General features: G+C 40.8%; 1 protein-coding gene across 3 annotated transcripts in view; it reads right to left on the bottom strand.

Moving 5' to 3' along the window:
- Nucleotides 1-20,936, bottom strand: part of MYLK4 (myosin light chain kinase family member 4) — a 232,870-nt gene that overhangs the window by 114,368 nt on the left and 97,566 nt on the right. The window contains exon 1 of one of the 3 annotated variants that reach the window (XM_077492097.1): nucleotides 4,220-5,078. The exons of the other annotated variants lie outside the window; for them this stretch is intronic. Within the exon in view, the coding sequence (XP_077348223.1) occupies nucleotides 4,220-4,891 (672 nt within the window). The 5' untranslated portion in view covers nucleotides 4,892-5,078. Of the gene's footprint in view, nucleotides 1-4,219; nucleotides 5,079-20,936 lie in introns of those variants that run through there. 3 annotated transcript variants of the gene reach the window in all.

Below are 20,936 nucleotides of genomic sequence, written 5' to 3'. Positions count from 1 at the left end.
TGTGGTGGAAACCAGGTGAGGAGTACAAAGACAAATGTGTCTTGCCTACAGTCAAGCATGGTGGTGGGAGTGTCATGGTCTGGGGCTGCATGAGTGCTGCCGGCACTGGGGAGCTACAGTTCATTGAGAGAACCATGAATGTCAACATTTACTGTGACATACTGAAGCCGAGCATGATTTGGAAACTGGGCCGCAGGGCAGTATTGCAATATGATACGACCACAAACACAACTCCAAGATGATGTAAAGGTGATGGATTGGCCAAGCATGTCTCCAGCTCTAAACTCTATTGGGCACCTGTGGGTCATCCTCAATGGACGATGGAGGAGCACAAGGTCTCTAACATCCACCAGCTGCGTAATGTCATCATAGAGGAGTGGAAGAGGACTCCAGTGGCAACCTGTGAAGCTCTGGTGAATCCATGCCCAAGGAGGTTACGGCAATGCTGGAAAATGATGGTGGCCACACAAAATATTGACACTTTGGGCCCAATTTGGACATTTTCACTTAGGGGTGTAATCACTTTTGTTGCCATCAGTTTAGACATTGATGGCTGTGTGTTGAGTTATTTTGAGGGGACAGAAAATGTACATTGTTATACAAGCTGTACACTCACTATTTTACATTGTAGCAAAGTGCAATTTCTTCAGTGTTGTCACATGAACAGGTATAACAAAATATTTACAAAAATATGAGGGTGTACTTACTTTTGTGAGATACTGTATGTAATGTTTAAGTTTATTTCTGATTATGTAAGAAGGAGGCCCTAGCTTCTGTGTGAATTTATGTTTTTCATGTCGCCAGTCATGGCCCCTGCTTGGGTAGACTAGGTGCCTTTTTTTGTATTACTTTACATTTTTTTATATGTTTACAATAAAAATTATTGAACGAGAAAAGCATCAAGTACAAGCACTTTAGGGTGCTCCTTAGTACATATCTAAGAATGTACTGCCTGTCAAGCGCTCCTTTTGGTCACGATCAGTGGAGTAGCAGCCTAGGACCAAAACAAGGTTTACCCACAATATATTTTCATCAGGGATCTGCTTCTTTAACCTTCCTGGCGGTACAATTATTTTGGATTTTAGGTGCTAAAAGCGGTACCATTATTTTGCATGAAAATTTGGCGTTTTATATTGTAGTCCTGTAATTCTTAGGAATAACTCTCTTAAATCTGTCCAAACCAGAGTCTAGCAGACATCCCGGGTATGATAAAGTTTGAAAAATGAAATCATAAATTATCATATAATAAATAACTATAAATAATTGTACCAAATAATAATATAACAATAATAAAAATTATTCAATAATGTAATCAAATCAAAAACACTGAAATTTGCTGAGTTACAGAATTGTCACTGTCATTACTTTTCAGTATTTGATGACGGATCTCCCCACAAATCGCTATCCCTCAGTTCTGCGAGTGATTACAATTTATTATCGCTGTTTTCTAGCTGGTCTAAAACCATTTTTGATGTAAAATGACAGTTTGGTTGCTATGGACAATGTCCAGTTTCCAGGCATAAAGAACAGTTTTTATTATATAAAACTGCATGCAGGACACTGAGAAGACCACTAGGTACAAAGGGGATGTGAAATATTTACATACAGCAATGTAATCTGTAAGATTACTTTATACTGTATGTAATGTGTGTGTTTCACTTTTTGAATTTGGCGCCGATCTCCGTCCCCGTGCGTCGCAACGCTCGCAGGGCACGGAGCTTCTGCTCCGTGATAGATCGAGCGAGGCATGGCTCGCTCGTACAGCGGGGAGACAACGCTGGATCCGAGGGAGAAGGTAAGTAAACCTCCTCCTGGATCCAGCGATGCGGTCCCGAGTCTGGCTCGGGGTTACTGCTAATGGTACAAAAATTCCACCCCGAGCCAGACTCGGGAAGACCGTCAGGGGGTTAACCTCCCTGGCGGTATGATTCATTCTGGTTTTAGGTGCTGAAAGCAGTACAATTATTTTGCATGGAAATTTGGCGTTTTATATTGTAGTCCTGTAATTCTTAGGAATAACTCTCTTAAATCTGTTCAAACCAGAGTCTAGCAGACATCCCGGGTATGAAAAAAACAGTATATATAATTTAAAAGTGCAAGCAGGGCACTGCACAGACCACTAGGGACAAAGGGGGGGGGGGTGTATTTTTTTATACAGTACTGTAATCTGTAAGATTGCAGTACTGTGTGTGTTTTGTGTACTTTTACTTTTTTGAATTTGGCGCCGATCTCTGCTCCCGTGCGCCGTAACGTCGCAGGGAATGGAGCTCGGCGGCATTCAGCACTGTGTGAATCGAGCAGAGGACAGCTCGATCACACAGCGCGGAGGACATCGCTGGATCCAGGGGACAAGGTAAGTAACTTCTCCGTGTCCTCCCTGTATCCAGCGATGCGATCCCGAGTCTGGCTCGGGTTTACCGCTTATGATAGTAAAATCCCAACCCAAGATAGACTCGGGATCACCGCCAGGGAGGTTAAAGAAAAAAAAAACACACCACAGGATTTATCTGTCGGAACCAATTTTCGGTCCAGAGCTATTATGCTCACATCATGTAATTGGACGTTTTTTGCAAAATGAAATTTCACTGCATGTACTACTTTTTGAGAAAAATTCCCATGCAATGTGCAACTTCCTTTGCAAAGTAAACAAATTTTTTTTTCGTCATCAGCAAAGCCAATTAGCCCAATTCAAATAAAGAAGTTCAGGACTGGAAGTCTTTACAGTGTTTATAGCTAGGGACACTAAAGAGGACCATAATCATCTATTTAATCTAGGCAGATTTCATAGATAATACACCTAGGTACACTTGCTAATAACATTAATATGCAGTAAACATGCTGCACCTGCAGTAACTGATAGCAAACAGTTTTTACTTTTTTGTGACCTAACCACCAAAATCACATATTTAAATAAGCCGTAATATAGGCCATGGCCTATTTTCATCACATATTAAGTAAATATCTGTAATACTAAGCATAATTGGGGGGGGGTTACTAAAACTGGAATGCTCAGAATCTGGTGCAGCTGTGCATGGTAGCCAATCAGCTTCTAAATTCAGCTTGTTCAAATAAGCTTAGGCAATAAACCCTGCAAGCTGATGTTTCTATGCAGAGCTGCACCGGATTTTGTGCTGTCTAATTTTAGTAAATCCCCCTCAATGTGCTTTAAAGCCCAGTACAGAGATACCCCACTTTTAAGTACACAATGGGGTTTATTTAATAAACCTGGAAAGTGCAAAATCAGCTGCAAAGAAACCAATGAGGTTCTAACTCCAGATTGTTCAATTAAGCTTTGGTAATAAAACCTGGAAGTGTTTCTCCCTTTAGAATGTAAGCTCTACGAGCAGGGCCTTCCTGTACCTTTTGTATTGTACTGTAATTGTGTTGTCCCCCCTATACATTGTAAAGCACTGTGTAAACTGTTGGCGCTATATAAGTCGTGTATAATAATAATAATAATAAAAAGTGCATTGGTTTCTATGCAGAAGTGAGCTTGATTTTGCACTTTCTAGATTTAGTAAATAAACCCCATTGTGTACTTAAAAGTGGGGTATGTCTGTAATGAAAATAAACATTATTATTATTATTCAGGATATATATAGCGCCAACAGTTTGCACAGTGCTTGAGTGTAACATACTGCAACTAATCAGAAATCACTTTTCATTAGTATGTTTGTTCACTGACTGTTCTGGGATACTGAAGCTTTTTACTTTCTGTGATTTCATATGTGATATTCAATGTTTTTTTCATATTTTTTTTATACAAACAATAAGTCTGTCTCAACAAAATGCATTTAAAAAATATATACCTTATTACATAAGATCTATGTACAGGCATACCCCACTTTTAAGTACACAATGGGGTTTATTTACTAAAGCTAGAAAGTACAAAATCAGGCTCACTTCTGCATAGAAACCAATCAGCGTCAAACCCCAGCTTGTTCAATTAAGCTTTGGTAATAAAACCTGGAAGCTCATTGGTTTCTATGCAGAAGTGAGCCTGATATTGCACTTTCTAGCTTTAGTAAATAAACCCCATTGTGTACTTAAAAGTGGGGTATGCCTGTATAGAGTGAACAATGTTGTAACGTTAGTTAAACAATTACGGTTATGCATAGTCTAATGAAAAAAAAATCTGTATTTCTACCGTTAAATGAGACAAATAAAATTGTGTGATCAAAAAAATTCAATTCTGTAAAATGATATACAATAGTCTCACCTTTTTTTTGATCAGACAAGCTAGCTTTTTTCTTTTGGTCTCCTGCACCCCTATACATTTTTTCTTTTTCTCTTTAGTTTTTAGATGGGCTTTTTCTTCAGTTTTGGTCATTTTTCTATTATTCGGGGCTGGCTTTGTAGAACTTTGTTTCTGCTGAAGAAACTCAAACAATGCAGAAATCTTGGTTTGCTTCATTACGAAATTGAACGCACTTTGCATACCAAGCAATATGCATTCCACTCCTTCCAACCTTTTTGATTGTTGCTCTGAATATTTACTTATTAGCGAGAGGTAGCTTATCATATCCATAAAATGATATCTCATGTCTAAGAAAACATCTTTAACTTCCGTATGATTGCTGCTATTGTCAGTTTTAACGCCTTCCGTTTTGAGCCCTTGAAGTTCTTTCGCAATGTCCACAATATCCCGCGACATATCCTCAATCTTCTCGGAAACGTTATTGTTTTCCACCAGAAGAGTGTCGATTTTGCTGTGCAGGAAGTCCAGCTTTGTGTCCATGATGTTTTTGCTCGTTGGTGACTTTGTGGCTATGGAAATCTGTAATGCTTTTTGTGCATTGGCAGGCCCCTGGTTTTGTAGAGCTTTCGGATCATACCTTTTGGCCAGAGAGTTCACCAGTGATGATTTGGAAATCTTAGCGGCTGTGCTCATACTCAATGCTTAGTCAGTGGAAATCTATATTCTGCTGAGAAGACGAAGCTGTCTGTTTTCTCTCTGTGTAAATCACAGCTGTTTACAGATCAGTCTAAACTTGAAGTAGAGCTTCCTCACTCTTAACAAGAAGGGACAAAACTGTTGAAAAAAAACAACTGGTCCCCTTTACATTCAGTTTACGTTTAAATAGTGAGGGGACTGACAACTGTAGGTCCTAAATCCACTCTGTTTTGTGACGTCACATTGAGTAAAGGGAACGGATCTATTCTAACTTCAATGTAATTTGACAGCAAGAGGCCTGCAGGACATTTGAGATGTCTGCTTTTACACAGGCTCTGTCCAGCTCTTGCATGTCAGATTTGTGCTTGTTTCACGCAACTTGATAGTACTGCTCAAAGAATAAAGCCCTTTAAAGACTCTCAAATATTGATGTGGATTAATGGGTTATAATAAAAGAATGAGCCTATATATCACATAAATTAACTTGGTAAATGACAGTGAAAAATTGCTCGGGTTTTTTGCATGCAGAACAAATTTGTGCTTAAAAGCTATGACCAGATAATTTTTTTATTATATCATAGAAAATGAATCTTTAGTTTTTGAGTGACAACTACAGTTGTTTTGGTGTAATATGAATTTGTACAGGCATACCCCACTTTTAAGTACACAATGGGGTTTATTTACTAAAGCTGAAAAGTGCAAAATCAGGCTCACTTCTACATAGAAACCAATGAGCTTCCAGGTTTTATTACCAAAGCTTAACTGAACAAGCTGGGGTTAGAAGTGAGGCTGATTTTGCACTGTCCAGCTTTAGTAAATAAACCCCATTGTGTGCTTAAAAGTGGGGTATGCCTGTATTACAATAACCACTCCGGTGTTTGTAGTCACATCTATTTACTTAAAGTGGTTGTAAACCTCAGACATGAAATATGAACAGAGCATATCCCTCTATAGCAGGGATCTCCAAACTACAGGCCTCCAGCTGTTGTGGAACTACACGTCACTACACGTCCCATGAGGCATTGTAAAACTCTGACATTCACAGACATGACTAGGGATGATGGGAATTGTAGTTCCTGGACAGCTGGAGGGCCATAGTTTGGAGACCCATGCTCTATAATGTGTACTTGTCTTAATTAAGAGCACTAAGGGGTTGAGTTACTAAAGGCAGCTAGACTGTGCACTTTACAAAGTGCAGTTGCACTCAGCAAGTGCAATTGCTTTAGAGCTTAGTAAATTAGGTAATTGCAAAGTATACCCAATCACATGCAAGGAAAAAAAAAAAAACATTTTTGCTAGCACAAGATTGGACGATGGAAGTCAACAGAGCTTCTGTTCCTTTACCAAGCTCTGGGGCAACTGCTCTTGTAGAGTGTAATTGCACTTTGCAAAGTGCACAATTTGCCTTTAGTAAATGAATCCCTAAGTGTCACTTTTGTCTGCTGCTTCATTCCTCTATTATCAGCATTAATCACTTCTTAAGCCCTACACACTATCAGATTTTCTGCTGAATTTTGTCTTCAGATTTACCAAAACCATGTAGTGCAAGGGCCTGCCTGATAGCATACAAATTGAAACTCCCAAGGTTTGACCTCATATTATATGGTTTTGGTAAATCTGAAGAAAAAAAATCAGCAGAAAATCTGATAGTGTGTATGGGGCTTAACAAGGTTTCCTGACACCAAGAGAAACATTGTGACAGGGTAGGGACCTCCAGTTGATTAAGAGGTTCAGCTCAGTTCCTGTGTGAAAGGGGTGCGTTCCTTCCCTCCAACCATCTCTCAGAGCTCTCCTCACTGGATATAACTTCAGCTCTCCACCCCCTTTTTTTGTAACTCTCAGACAAGCTTTAAAAAATGGAGCATTTTGAATGGATGCAGGGAATAGAGGGCTTCAGATAGACAGGTACAATTTATGTAGGAGGATTTGTTTTGTCTCTGTGTATCACCTGAGGCTGTTCACTTCACTGGGTATATGTAAGGGTTTACTATGACTGGCTATAAATAAGTCTTTAACAATGTCATTAGTGTCTATAATTTTAACAAAGGCAAAATAACGATGATCTTTTACACTCAGGTGTTAACCTGTCCTTTATAGTCCACTAACACAAAAAATGGTTTGAGTGAAGAACACCTACAATGTTTACATAACTACTCTGTGGTATTCAGGTATGACAGTACTTGGAATTTCAGTATAGAAGGATACTGCCAACACATATACTTTATAAACATGACATTTCATATACAGTAAGTTAGTGTTTCTGTATTGGATTTTCATTAGGGCATCCACAGGTTGTCACAGAGCTAAACTGGGGCATGGAAATTAAATGCAAATTGATTTGAATATTCCATCACATTTTTAAGTAATAATATCAAGCTTTGTAGGCACTATCTGGAAATAAGTGGTGGCAAACTGGCAAAGGTCGTATGAAAGATAGTCGTAGCACAGGCCACCTGCCGTATTTGGACTAGGCCAAGATATGATCTCTCTTATCTGTTACCATGCCATTGATACTCATCAGTCATACTAGGAATCCAGAAATCCACAGACCACCAGTACAAAAAAGTTCAAAACACTCTCTAGACCAGGGGTAGGCAACCTTAGAGAGATGGAGATCTACTTGAATAACACTGATGAAGTCAGTCAGATTACGGAACACAGTGTCCTGTTGTAAGGGCCGGTTCACACCAGAATTCGATGCCAGAAAGGCATGTTCCATGTGTGTTTCCTGCACCGTGTTCAAAACGCACTGCCTTTGTGATCTACTACGGGTGATGATGCATTGTTAACCCCAAATGTAGATCACAAACAGTTGGACATAAAAGAAAGTATTACAAGAGTTCAGGGTTAGGGAGTGCGTAACACTCAGAATGCAGGGTTCAAGAGTGCGTTATGGTCAGAATGCAGGAATGCGTTATGCTCAGAATGCAGGGATCAGGAGTGCGTTATGCTCAAAATTCAGGGATCAGGAGTGCATTACGTTTAGAATGCAGGGATTGGGGGGTGATGTGAGGGGTGGTAGAGGACACTGCTATGGGGGTGGCAGCTAGCAGTAGAAGGCGGGCGTCAGTGGTGCAGACTTGTTCCCCGGTCCATCTGTCACCTAGCCATGGTCGATAGGTAGCCTGTGATCGACAGGTTGCCGACCCCCACTCCAGACATTGGGAAGAAAAGAATATAACTAATAGGATCACAATAAGTCCAAAAGTATCCTTACCGAACACTAAATTCTAGAATTGGGACGTCCACTTCTACATTATCTTTAGTGACTGAATTCAGCAGACTCATCTTTTGTATGACATCTTAAACTTCAAGCAGTATTAACCACTTCAACCTTGGAAGAATTTGCCGCCTTCCTGACCAGGCCATTTTTTGCAATACGGCACTGCGTCACTTTAACTGACAATTGCATGGACGTGCGATGTTGTATCCAAACAAAATTGATGTCCTTTTTTCCCCCGCAATTAGAGCTTTCTTTTGGAGGTATTTGATCACCTCTGCAGTTTTTATTTTTTGCGCTATAAACAAAAAAGTGTGACAATTTTGAAAAGAACACTATGGGGGTTATTTACTAAATGAAAATCCACTTTGCACTGCAAGCAGCACTTGGAAGTGCAGTCGCTGTAGATCCGAGGGGGACATGCAAGGAAAATAAAAAACAGCATTTTAGCTTGCACATGATTGGATGATAAAATCAGCAGAGCTTCCACTCATTTCTGATCTACCCCTTAGATTTAGAGTGACTGCACTTCCAAGTGTACTTTCAAGTGCACTTGCAGTGCAAAGTGGAGTTGTCTTTCGTAAATAACCCGCAATATTTTGTACTTTTTGCCATAATAAATATCCAAACAAAAAAATTTAAAAAAATGAATTTCTTCATCAGTTTAGGCCAATATGTATTCTTCTACATATTTTTGGCAAAAAAAATTGCAATAAGCGTATATTGATTGGTTTGTGCAAAAGTTATAGCGTCTACAAAATAGGGGATAGATTGATGGCATTTTTATTATTATTATTTTTTTTACTAGTAATGGTGGTTATCTGCAATTTTTATCAGGACTACAACATTGCGATGGACACATCTGACACTTTTGACACTTTTTTGGGACCAATGACATTTTTATAGCGATCAGAGCAAAAAATAGCCACTGATTACTGTATAAATATCACTGGCAAGGAAAGGGCAAGGGGTTAACATTAGGGGGTGATCAAGGGGTTAACTGTGTTCCCTATGTGTGTTTCTAACTGTAGGGGGAATGTAGACTAGAAGAGGAGAGAGATTGTTGTTTCTACATAGTAGGAACACATGATCTCTCTCCTCTCCCTTGACAGAACTGGGATTTGTGTGTTTACACACACAGATCCCAATTCTTGCTCTATCACGAGCAATCGTGTTAAGTATCGGATAAGACCAGAACTGTGTGGACTGCAACAGAGGAAACCCAAACGTGTATAAGTGAAATATAATGATTTATTGAGGAAAGTGAATAATATAAATACAACCACACAGTGCAATAAATCAACCAACAGAGACCCCCAAACAACAAAAGACAGATACGTACAATAAATGGGAAATACCAGGATCGTAAACGATAGGCAGGCCAGGGTCATGCACAGAGGATCAGTAGATAAACAAGGGCAGTCCAGAATCAGAGTCACAAGCCAGGCCAAGGTCATACACAGGGAGATCAGCAGATGGGGTAAGGAACACAGGACAGGGAGAGGATGGACGGATCAGACTGCAGGACAGGAATGATGGTAACAGGTGGGACAGGGTAGGGACCAGGACAGGGAAACAGTATCAGAACCACGGGTCACAGGTTCAGGGCGCAGGAACAGGTTTAGAATCAGGCTCAGGATCACAAGCAGCAGGCCAGGGCACAAGGAAAATACCAAGGCAAACATATGAGTGCTTGTCAGCTATTTATAGGCCTGTGATTGGCCTCAAGTGACACCTGATTGCAGGAGGTGCTGCCTGCTCCATACTGCCAGGATCCATCCGCTGGTGGATTCCAGTACTGCAGCCCAAAGATGATATAACATCAGCAGGGAAAAGTTCTCCTGACAGCTCAAAACTGACAGGAGACACCTGCTTGTGCACCTCAGTACTGCACGCCAAAAGACAGATATTATCAGCGGATGGAACATTTCCTGACAAATCGCGGGTGCCTGGCGGTCATCACACCCGCTGGGCATGTGCATCAGCTCTGGGGACGCGCATCCCTGCTATGTCATCTTAAAGATCTGACATACAGCTACGACGTCTCCCCCAGTATAACTGCGGTGGCTGGTCGGGAAGCGGTTACGCCCAAAAGCAAACATTTATTATATTGCAGCTTACCAGTTCTTAAATGTGATGGCTGTATTCATTTTCTTTTTTAGGTTTTCTTTCTTCTATGTTCATTTGGTGATCCTGCCTGTAAGTATGTTGTTTTTCAAAAGCACAAGCTCTCTTTCAGATGTATCAGTTACAGGGATACGACAAACCATTTAACACCGACAGGGGGGCTTACAATGACCAGCTTTTATTTATTTATGTAAAAACTTCATTCTAAAAGGAAAAAACTGCTTGCTGTTTGGCTTCAACATGTTAGTTTATTTAAATTTGCTAGTGGCCTACACATACAAGTATAGATGGGCAATAAGAATACAGTACCCACTTTAGGTAAATTGGCCCTTTGTTGTGATGATAGTCTGTGGTGGCCCATCCATTTTTTTTAAGCACGTGATTAGAGCCAGAGGCTCTAATGGGCTTCAAAAAAGGGTGGGCTTTGGGGCACAGTGTCCACCCAGTTGTGTCCTGAGACCTGTTTCCTGATTGGCCGACAGGAGAACCAATCCTATTGGCCTAGGAGGAGGGAGGAGATGCACGGCCTCCGTGATGCCACCACTGCTGCAGAGGTTATGCTTGCAACAGCTCTGGGCGTCCCCAAGCTGTATCCAGGAGTGTCGATCCCCTTCATGGGAGACCAATTATATCGGGATCGAGTCCCTTAATGAGAGGCTTTGGCAGTGGTTGGATAAACAATTACAACCTTTAGTTGTTAAACTACCGAGTTATTTAAAAGACACCAATCATTTGCTGCAGGTAGTAAATTATTTGAAATGGGAAGACAATTTTTCCTGGCTAACCTGTGCTGTATGCTGCTTGTATTCTTCAATACCTCATCATCTAGCTATTGAGGCAGTCTCGTTCTATCTAGAACTTTTGACTGAACTATCTGTGGAGCAACGTTAATTTATTTTGGATATTTTTGAGTTTCTTCTCTCTCACAATTATTTTACATTCGATGGGGGGTTCTATGTCCAAAGAAGCGGGGCCGGGATGGGGGCATAGTTTTTATCCTCCATTGCCAACCTTTACATAGGTTGGTGGGAGCGGTCTCACATCTTTGGATCCGAGAACCCCTTTAGACCTCTTATTAAACTATATCTCAGGTACATAGACGATCTATTGATAGTTATGGAGGATGGTGTTGCAAACCTAGATTCCTTCAATTGTTCTTCAATTCTAACAATAAAAATCTGTCATTTACAGGACAGGGGAACAACACAAACATCTGTTATTTAAATGTGACATCGATTGGAAAGGAATCGGGTGTCAACACCTCCCTCTACAGAATTCTCTATCGGGCAATACCCTCCTTCTTGCCCAATCAGGCCACCCAAAACATACGATTAAAGGGATACTGTTGGCCAATTTTTGAAGAGTCAGACATATCTGTAGCAATGATACTACTTTTGAATATAAAGCTTTTGCTTTATATAGACATTTCATAGACAGAGGCTACCTGAGATGGATGCTTGATAGAGCGCTGTCTATTGCAAGGGGGAAGAAGAGAGTAGAGTTATTATCTAAAAAGAATTCCAGCAGGGTTAGCTATCTAAATAAAACTAGGGAGCAAGATCGCAGACTCACTAGTTCCACCCCCTTTAGTGCAGAATTCAACTTCATAAGGAATATCATTCTTAAACGACTACCGATTTTTATGTACTGAGGAGCTTTGTATAGAGATTCTAAAGGAGGGCATAAATGTGGTATCCCGTCGGTCACCTACCCTGGGATGCGCCCTGTCCCCTCTGTCTTTTTTTCAATAATTTTTTTATTAGGTTTACATAAGAAAGAACAAAGTATACATAAACATGCAATCCTTCCATTGTCCAACAATTTATAATGTAGAATGACATATAACATTAGATTAACTAGGTTTGAATCATAAAAACGCTTTGGATATTGTTTTTTGTAGTAACAGGAGGAATCAGAGATGACCCTACCGCCCCGACACCCCTAATGGGATCAAACTGTGTCCAGGGCAGTTTGGTCAACCATCGTCTCACTTAACAGTTCTGATCAACTAAATGTGTAAATCACTGTCAAAGAATATACTCCAAAATGAACCATAACTGTAACATACAAGGGCGATTGCTCGCAAAAACATAACTATGGAGGTCGGAGATAAAAAGTTGGGGGGGGGGGAGACTGGGGGGGAGAATAGAAGGGGGGAGAAGGGTATAGGTGAGGAGTTTAGTGTGTCTTGACAGAACATCGACAAGGGCTTAATAGCCCTGTGGAGGGTTCAATGGGATGCAAATATAGTCAGTCCATAGTTTCCATGTGGCTTCAAACTTCCTTACTTTATCCTGCCATATGCTGACCATATTCTCCTGAGCCATGATCCATGAGATCTTTCTTTTCATCATGGCAAGGGATACACAGGGTGGCTTCCCGGCTCTGGCTTATGTTAATTTATCCCCAAGAAGGATGAAATGGATCAGTCGCCTTTCTAGAAGTTTCTTCTATGAGGAAATTCAGTAAAGCTATGTGTGGGGATTTGGTCACTTGTATGCTTGTAGTCCCCCAGTTTTTTTTAATAGGAAATCAATTAAATCCTAAACATGGTTGCACTGCAAGGGACACTACAAATGTGGGGCTGCTGAATGTCCCTGCTGTAGGTATATTCTGGGGGGAAATAAGTTTAGCTCCATGTCCAACAAGAAAGAATTTGATATGGACTCCATTTACAATTGTAATACAAGCTTTGTGATTTATCTAATTTCATGTAGTGCCTGTTGTGTCCAATATGTGGGGTGAACAACTAGACTTCTGCGTGACAGGTTCTATGAACATGTCTATAGTATTGACAAAAATAAATCTACAAATATAGCTAAACATTTTATTTCATGTCATGGAGGTAATAAATCCACCATGCAAGTTCAAGTCATAGACAAGATTAAAGTCCAAATGAGAGGTGGAGATGCCTTTCGCCTGCTGTGCCGCAGAGAGATATTCTGGAATTTCATCTCCAGACTCGCATCCCTTTGGATTTGAACTTTGAATGGGATATGAGTCATTTTTATGAATAAGTCCCAGTGTCCCCCTGCAACCCAGCAGCACACATCGTTTATGCAAGTAGTTTATAATATATTCTGTTTTGTGTTATCTTTTGCTCCATGTTGTTTTACTAGTTCATTCTTCCATCCCTTACAGTATCTGTATTTGTATTTTGTTTGATGGAGACCATTCATATATACAGTTGTGTTTATAAGTTTACATACCCTGGCAGAATTTATGATTTCTTGGCCATTTTTCCGAGAATATGAATGATAACACTTATTTGCATATGGGCATTTTCAGATTGGTAGGGGGTGATCAGTTTTTACTGATGTGCATTTGACATTTTAAGTTAAATCTTAAACAAAATGAGATAATGTGTGCAATTTCCCTTCCCCCAATTTGGTTTTGAACGTGCAGCTCTATATGTAAGTGGGGCAGGTGGTTTGTCTACTGCTACCCACCCACACCTGTGGACATGGGTGTGGGGGGGGGGCTATTTAAGGAATGTCAGTAGCACACCTCAAGGTGATGAGTAAGCACAGTGTAGCTGTGTGAAACTAGTCCACCTCTTTTCTGGCTACTGCAACCATGGTGTCATTATTTGTATGGAACATTCAAATTCAAGTAGGTTGGTGTGCAGCCAATTTCTTTCCTTATTCAGTCTTCTACGGCAGGCGAGCCGGAGCATGTGATGTGTCTCACACTATTCTTTGTGCCTGGAGTTTCTCACCTGGAGCACTGATTTTCCTTTTCTGTCTACTTCTATCTTACATAAGATAGACAGGTATGCACACCACGATAGACATCATGTTACTCCCAGACATATCCATGCCATGCCAGGCCAAAATTACTATACACCATCACAAACATATAATAAAAGGAATATTCAACCGATTCAGACACCTATCTAGGTATAAGAATTTGTAAACAAAACATAGAAAGCAGACAATATAAAATCCCTATCAGGGGTGGCCCATCCATTAAGGGGGCACGGGCGCTGGCCCCCCATCCATGGGTGCCCTCCCTATCCATACATCTGGCCCCTTTCAGGATACCAGATGCATGGATTCCAATGCGGGGTGGATGTTTTTTTGAAGCACCTGATTAGAGCCAGAGGTTTTAATAGGTTTCAAAATAGTGTGGGCTTGGAGCGCAGAGAATGCGAACGGAGCCCACCCAGGTGTGTTATGATAGCAAATGAACAGCAAATTACCTATTGTAACACTGATCCTCCTCAGGGCCAATCAGGAAGCGAGTCTTGAGACCAGTCAGGTGAACCTATTGGACACCCAGGAGGAGGGGTGGAGACTCATGGCCACCGTGATGGAGGAAAGGACAGAGGAGCTGTTGCCTGATGCCCACTGCCTCAGGCCGCTACTTGCCACTTAGATGGGGTAAGTGCCAGGCAGGCAGACAGCGAGTGGGTGGGGAGTTGCGCCCCCCCCCCCAAAAAAAAACAGCCACCACTAAACTCTACAATAATATTATCTTGTAGAACATTGAAACAGTTTCAGCATTACAAGTTCCCTAGGATTTAGCCCAGGTGAGTCTAGCCAGGGGTCCCAGAGACTCTCGAACTTGCCTGCAATAAAGCTTGGGAGAAGGCTGTTCTGGTCATCTCCTCTGGAATTACTTCCTTCAAAACAATGTTTGTTATTTTAATTTTAAAATAAATTGAAAGTTTAATGTTACTTGAAATGCTAAAGTATAATTAAAAATAAAAACAACAGAACTGAGAAGCGCAGGTCCAGGAGGTGGCAAGGAATCAATTGGTGATGGAATCCATGTGAAATTTAAAACAGTTTATTGCTGATAAAACATGTAACCAGTACACAGTACAAATGGGATAAATCGTCAGAATGACCAAACTCACTGTGAAAGTGCTAGCAATGGAGCCAAAGGTGGTAGAGAAATGGCTGTCCCACTTCCGTGAGGGATGTGGACAGAGGGGGCCAAAAATGGGAAGCCTGAAAACATTTTCTAACAGATGGGAGCGGTGACCATAACCAAAGTCGGACTACATTAAGGAGGGGAAAGGCTGGGCAGTGGGCACAGATCCAGGAAGCACGATCATTGTATGACCAGAGTGGAAGATGGCAGAGCTGCTTCAGCGGACAGTGAGACCAGAGATGGATGCTGGAGGGGCAGCGGGAACGAGTCTGAGCTGCACCAAACCGCAGTCTTCGATCAGCCAACAAAAACCTCCTCCTCGTGCCCAAAGCCTGGTATAAATCCAAGGGGGATCGGAGATTCGCTGTCCAAGGGCCTCGGCTATGGAATGCTCTACCAATCAACATCTGCCTGGAAGAAAATCACCTTTCTTTTAGGAAAAAACTCAAGACCTTCCTCTTTTAGCAGATGATCAAAGCTCGCCACAGCGCCTAGAGGCGATTCAGTTCGCATTGTGCACTATACAAGTATTTCATTCATTCAAGGTGTCCGGACACCACTGGACTCCCCGGCTACACACTCCAACCCCAGGCAGGCATCAGCAAAGCCTGATGACTCAAATAGATCAGAGCAGGGGATGTGATGAGTATCACAGTAGGTGCCGGAGCTTGAGAGGTATATGATTACATGTTTCGGGGTTAAACCCCTTCCTCAGATAACACGCTCAAGATCCAGCATAGAACAGGGATTTTATAGCCATGAGGCGGGACAACCAATTGATCTACCACCAATCATTCAATACCTGTATATCGTAACGAATATCATGGCAAAACATTTAAAAACAAAAATAAATACTCATGTTAATTCATTATCATACAAGGAATTAAAAACTCTGTCTATCAAATGAATAGTAAAAATATATAACAATATATTTGTTATAATTTGTTATATATTGTTATTAATAATTTTATAAAAAGGGTTTTTAATCCCTGGATCTGTGCCCAGCCTTTCCCCTCCACTCCCAGCTGTTGGAAAGTGTTTTCAGGCTTCCCATTTTTGGTCTGCAGTTCCCTCTGTCCACAGCCCTCACGGAAGAGAGACAGCCTTTTCTCCACCAGCTTTGGCTCCATTGCTACCACTATCACAGTGAGTTTGGCCATTCTGACAATTTTTCCCATTTGTACTGTGTTTTGGTTACATGTTTTATCAATAATAAACCATTTTAAATTTTACATGGATTTCATCTCCAATTGATTCCTTGCCACCTCCTGGATCTGTGCTTCCCAATTCTGTTGTTTTTGTCGGTTCCTCATTTGGTCATCTAATTGCAGTAGCAGCGGTCCAGTGTGACTTTTATAATTATAATTACTTTGGCTCCTTGGTTTACTTTCTGCGCTTGGCTCCCTGTTAAAATTAAAAATAAGCATGTAGGGGGAAAATATTAGCAAACCTACTTGCCTTAGGTTTGCCTTTGCTGCTAAGGTGAGATTCACCATCCTTCTGGCAAGATTCATACCGAGTACACTGTATTGGAGCATCTGCTTTGCGATATTTGTGGTCTGCCGTATTTCCTAAGATCTACCCCTGTAGTATTGAATCTGGAGGAAGATAAGTATTTTTACTAACCTTTGTCTCCCTGCAGGCTCTTTTTTATTTTTTAATAAAACTACAGCCTCATGGCATGAGGAAGAAGGGGGCTTGAATAAACAAGTGGACCTTGTTTGTAGTGCAAGGCTGGGTTTAACGCACATGATTGCATACATGGAAGATTTTCTGAATGACTGCTTCCGCAACCAACCCATCTGCATTGATGACAAATTAGGAAAGGATTAAGGAGATTTTCTGTTTCTGATTTTTTAACTAAAGCATAGTTATAAATAGCCCCCCATTGTTTCAATCTAAACGACGTGCTCTGAACTGCTTAGGCACATTTTAACTGGATGGAGAGCATTCTAACCCACTGCGATGCTTGGCACCCTAATGTTGTTGACAGTCAGAGAAGGACACTCTTTACATGCCCAGTTTAAGAGTAGAATGAGGCAATTAAAAACTTGCCAGGGTTTCTATCATTTCTATAAAATAATAAAATTTTGGCATTTGTTTTGCTGAATTTTCTATCCAAGGAAACATTTTGGAAGCTATTGCTGTGAATAAACAGAACCAAATCCAGAAGTGTTATATTTTAGTACTCTATATATGAAAGAACCTCTGTGTACAGGTGTAATGTCTTGTTTGATCAGTCAGAGCACTTTTTGGTTTATATCCAACAGTAATCCAGCAGCAATTACCCCACATTCAAAGCCTTTGCTTGCAGTAGAATCACTAAATTTTGACTGCCATTTAGCAACTCTATGGTTTTATTTCAGTGTATAATCATTTTTTTTTCATTTCTAACTTAGTGGTTGTTAAACTGCTGCTACCATTACCAGAATTTCCTGGCAACTTTAAGAATAAAATGTATATTCTCAAGACTGCATGAATACTGAACACTCTCAATGTGCTTCAGATTTTTCAGATACACATTACGTTGCTATTTAGACTTTATGGCCAAAGCTTTACTTCTATGATGAGTTTAATTAAAAGTCAAGTTCAGAGGCATAACTAGAACCTTCAGGACCTTCAAGCCCAGGCCCATTTACTCCTTACTCCTGTCGTGGGGCCCTTCATTCCATCCCCGCAGTGGTACTCTTTCACATGTTCTGCAGTGGGGCCCATTCCTGCTGTCTTGGAGCTCACAACGTTGGGGGAACATGAGGGCCTGGTCACAAGTGCGACCTTTCGACTGTGGTATTTCAACCACTGTGTGAAATACTCTGTAGTGTCATGGGATGGGTGGAATGCACTGCAGTGTATCGTGGGATAATTATAATGCTCTGAATTATAACTATATCGTGGGATAGAAAGGATGAACCACTGCTCCAAAGTAATCCTCAAGGACTGAAGCTCTGTCTCCTATTGATGAGCCCCAGGTGTTGACCATTACACACACCATGAGCAAACACGCAGGACAAAACTCTGGATAGCCGCACACTGGAAAAAGACTTGAAATCCCATCTTTAATTGAAACAACATGGGTCACATCAAAACACAATCAAAAAATCCACAGCAAAAGAGTAACAGGGTACAGGAAAATTCTGACGTGTTTCGCACCGTAATCAGTGCTTACTCATAGCTGAGCTATGAGTAAGCACTGATTATGGTGCGAAACTCGTCAGTATTTTCCTGTACCCTGTTACTCTTTTGCTGTTGGTTTTTTGATTTTGTTTTGATGTGACCCACGTTGTTTCAATTAAAGATGGGATTGCAAGTCTTTTTCCAGTGTGCGGCTATCCAGAGTTTTGTCCTGCTTGTTTCCTCATATATCGTGGGATAGTTATAATGCTCTGCAGTGTATCATGGGATGGATGGAATGCCCTGCAGTGTGTTGTGGGATGGGTGGAATGCTTTGCAGTGTGTCATGGGGTGGGTGGAATGCCCTGCAGTGCGTTATGTTATACAGCCTTTACAAAAATCAGCAGTACAGTGGTTAGACACCTCTGCCTCCTTTGCATTCACTTTGCTGAGTGTTTTCACTGTTTGACAGAGCTCCCAGTGCCGATGCACGGTGGGGAGTTTGATCTGACAGCCTCTCTCTACAAGCCGCATGCCCCTCCCCATCTGGGCAAAGGGGCAGGGTTGCCATTATGACCCCTGTAGCTACGCCACTGTATCATTTACATATTGGAACTTCAATGGTAAAATACAATATGTTTTGAACTCCTGGGTCTGTCCCCTGCCCATCACTTAGTTAGTTGGTAAAAAGTGTCATGCTCCCTCCCTTCCTTTCTTCAAATTTTAAAATGAATGAATAAAAGGATAGCCTATAGGCATGACTGCAATAACATTAGCAGGAGGTCAGCATCTAACTGTGGAAAGATATCAGCAATATTCTCAAGTGACTTTAAGGAAAGGGATGAAAGAACACCCCGCACCTGAATATCAGTTCTGGCATATACCTAACAATAAACAACTGAGTGATCATACATTCAAATTCTTCAAAAGATCTCTGGCTCAAAAATTATCATTGGGCAGAAAAGAAGCAATTTAATCAAATTCAGCTGCATTTTCTATCCATCCAGATCATTCCTTGTAGAATAAAACCATAATTTGTTGATCAACAATCATTTACTATAATTTCTGAAATGTGATTCTTTCAACAAACATTGCTCTATAGAGCAACTGCTCTGAACAGCCTACATTGGCATATCTTTATTACACATTTGAACTCTTGTATTTGGTAAGGGACATGCTGTTTTATCCAGCTTCTCTAAATGACTGTAATATGTCCAGAGCCAGATCCAGAGTCAGCAAATTTCCCACACAGTTATTATTGTATCACCAAAATTAACAATGATATGTGGTTTTGGTGCTGGTGCGTAGACATTTGCGTACATTTACCAAGACAGCCAACATTTGTCATATCTTTCTACAGAATAATTCTGAAGCGGTGTTGTTGAACATGGGTGGAAAGTGCAGAATACTGCAGCTCTTCAGATGTCATTCTTGCATCTTTGTCACCTGGGAATTGTCTGTCATGGATTTGCATGGCATAGTAACAATATGCACTTTCTTCCTTTTGCAAATTACATGCCTGACTTTGAATTATTGGAAGACAAACACTCCAAGTCCTTTTTCAGTCTCACAACAATTTTTACGAGCTGCTTTAAAATAAAATTTGATTAGGCTATATTTAGTCCAACAAAGTTATGTTAAATCATAACTTCACTTAAAAGGGGAATTGACACTCTTCCTCTACCTCTCCCCCTCCTCTGCCACATTTGGAATGATTTTTTTTGGATGGAGAATGAGTACTTAGTTTTGCCTCTTACCAGCTTCCACTTTTGGTCAAATTGCTGCGGAGAATCAACTGGACATTCTCCTCCCCCCCTTCCTTACCCACAATCTTTTGGGACACATCACAGGTCCCAGAAGTCTGTGAGACCATTCATAAAGTGCAACGTGGCTCTGGCAGTGAGCATCGGCCTGGATCCCTAGACAAGTGAGTTTCTGTTTATTAAAAGTCAGCAGCTACAGCTTTGGTAGCTGCTGACTTTTCATTTTTGTAGACCTGACTGAAGCTCCTCCTTACTAAGAACAGGTGACCGAAATGACATATTCTATTTTTATATGGCACAGAAAGACAAGCCCATACTTTACTAAACTTTAGCTAAACTTTAGGTTAGAGTACCCAATTCATTGATTGTAATATCTGACTCAAATTACCCTTTTTTTAGGATGACATTATGCAACATACTTTTTTTTACTTTTTGCTGACAACTGGTTCAGTTAGGGTACAGCAACGTACACTGTAGTAGATATTCTTTTTTATTGATATTGAAAAAGATTAGATTGGATTTTAGGAGCCATAACAATCATTCCACAGCTGTGTAATTCTTGCACTCTTCCTAAAATGTTCCAATTATGCTTGCTGCTGACATCTGCTGGATGATATTTAGCACTGTGCCATGACCGTGTTGCTGCTGTACCTTTGGCTTCAATTAGAATTCAAATTGAAGATTACAGCACATAGGGCTCATTTACACCATGTTCAGTGATCTACATGTTCTGCACTGGACAAACATAGGTCACTGCAAAGGCACCTAGAAAACAATGCGCATAAAAATGCATATGCATTTCCTTGTGTAGTATGGTGTAAAAGGGCATTTTGTTAATACCAGATGAAATGAAAGATGTTTGCATCCTGAAATACCAGGTTGCTATTGTGTTTTTGGATCTGTCTTCCAGAAAATTTGACTTCTAATCAGCATATGTCTGTGT

Source organism: Lithobates pipiens, unplaced genomic scaffold (genome assembly GCF_037356315.1).
Source record: "Lithobates pipiens isolate NorthernLeopardFrog02 unplaced genomic scaffold, aLitPip1_a1.2 Scaffold_19, whole genome shotgun sequence".
NCBI classification, from domain to species: Eukaryota; Metazoa; Chordata; class Amphibia; order Anura; family Ranidae; genus Lithobates; species Lithobates pipiens.
Note: the sequence above shows the minus strand (reverse complement) of the source record. Positions and strands in the feature narration are given on the sequence as shown.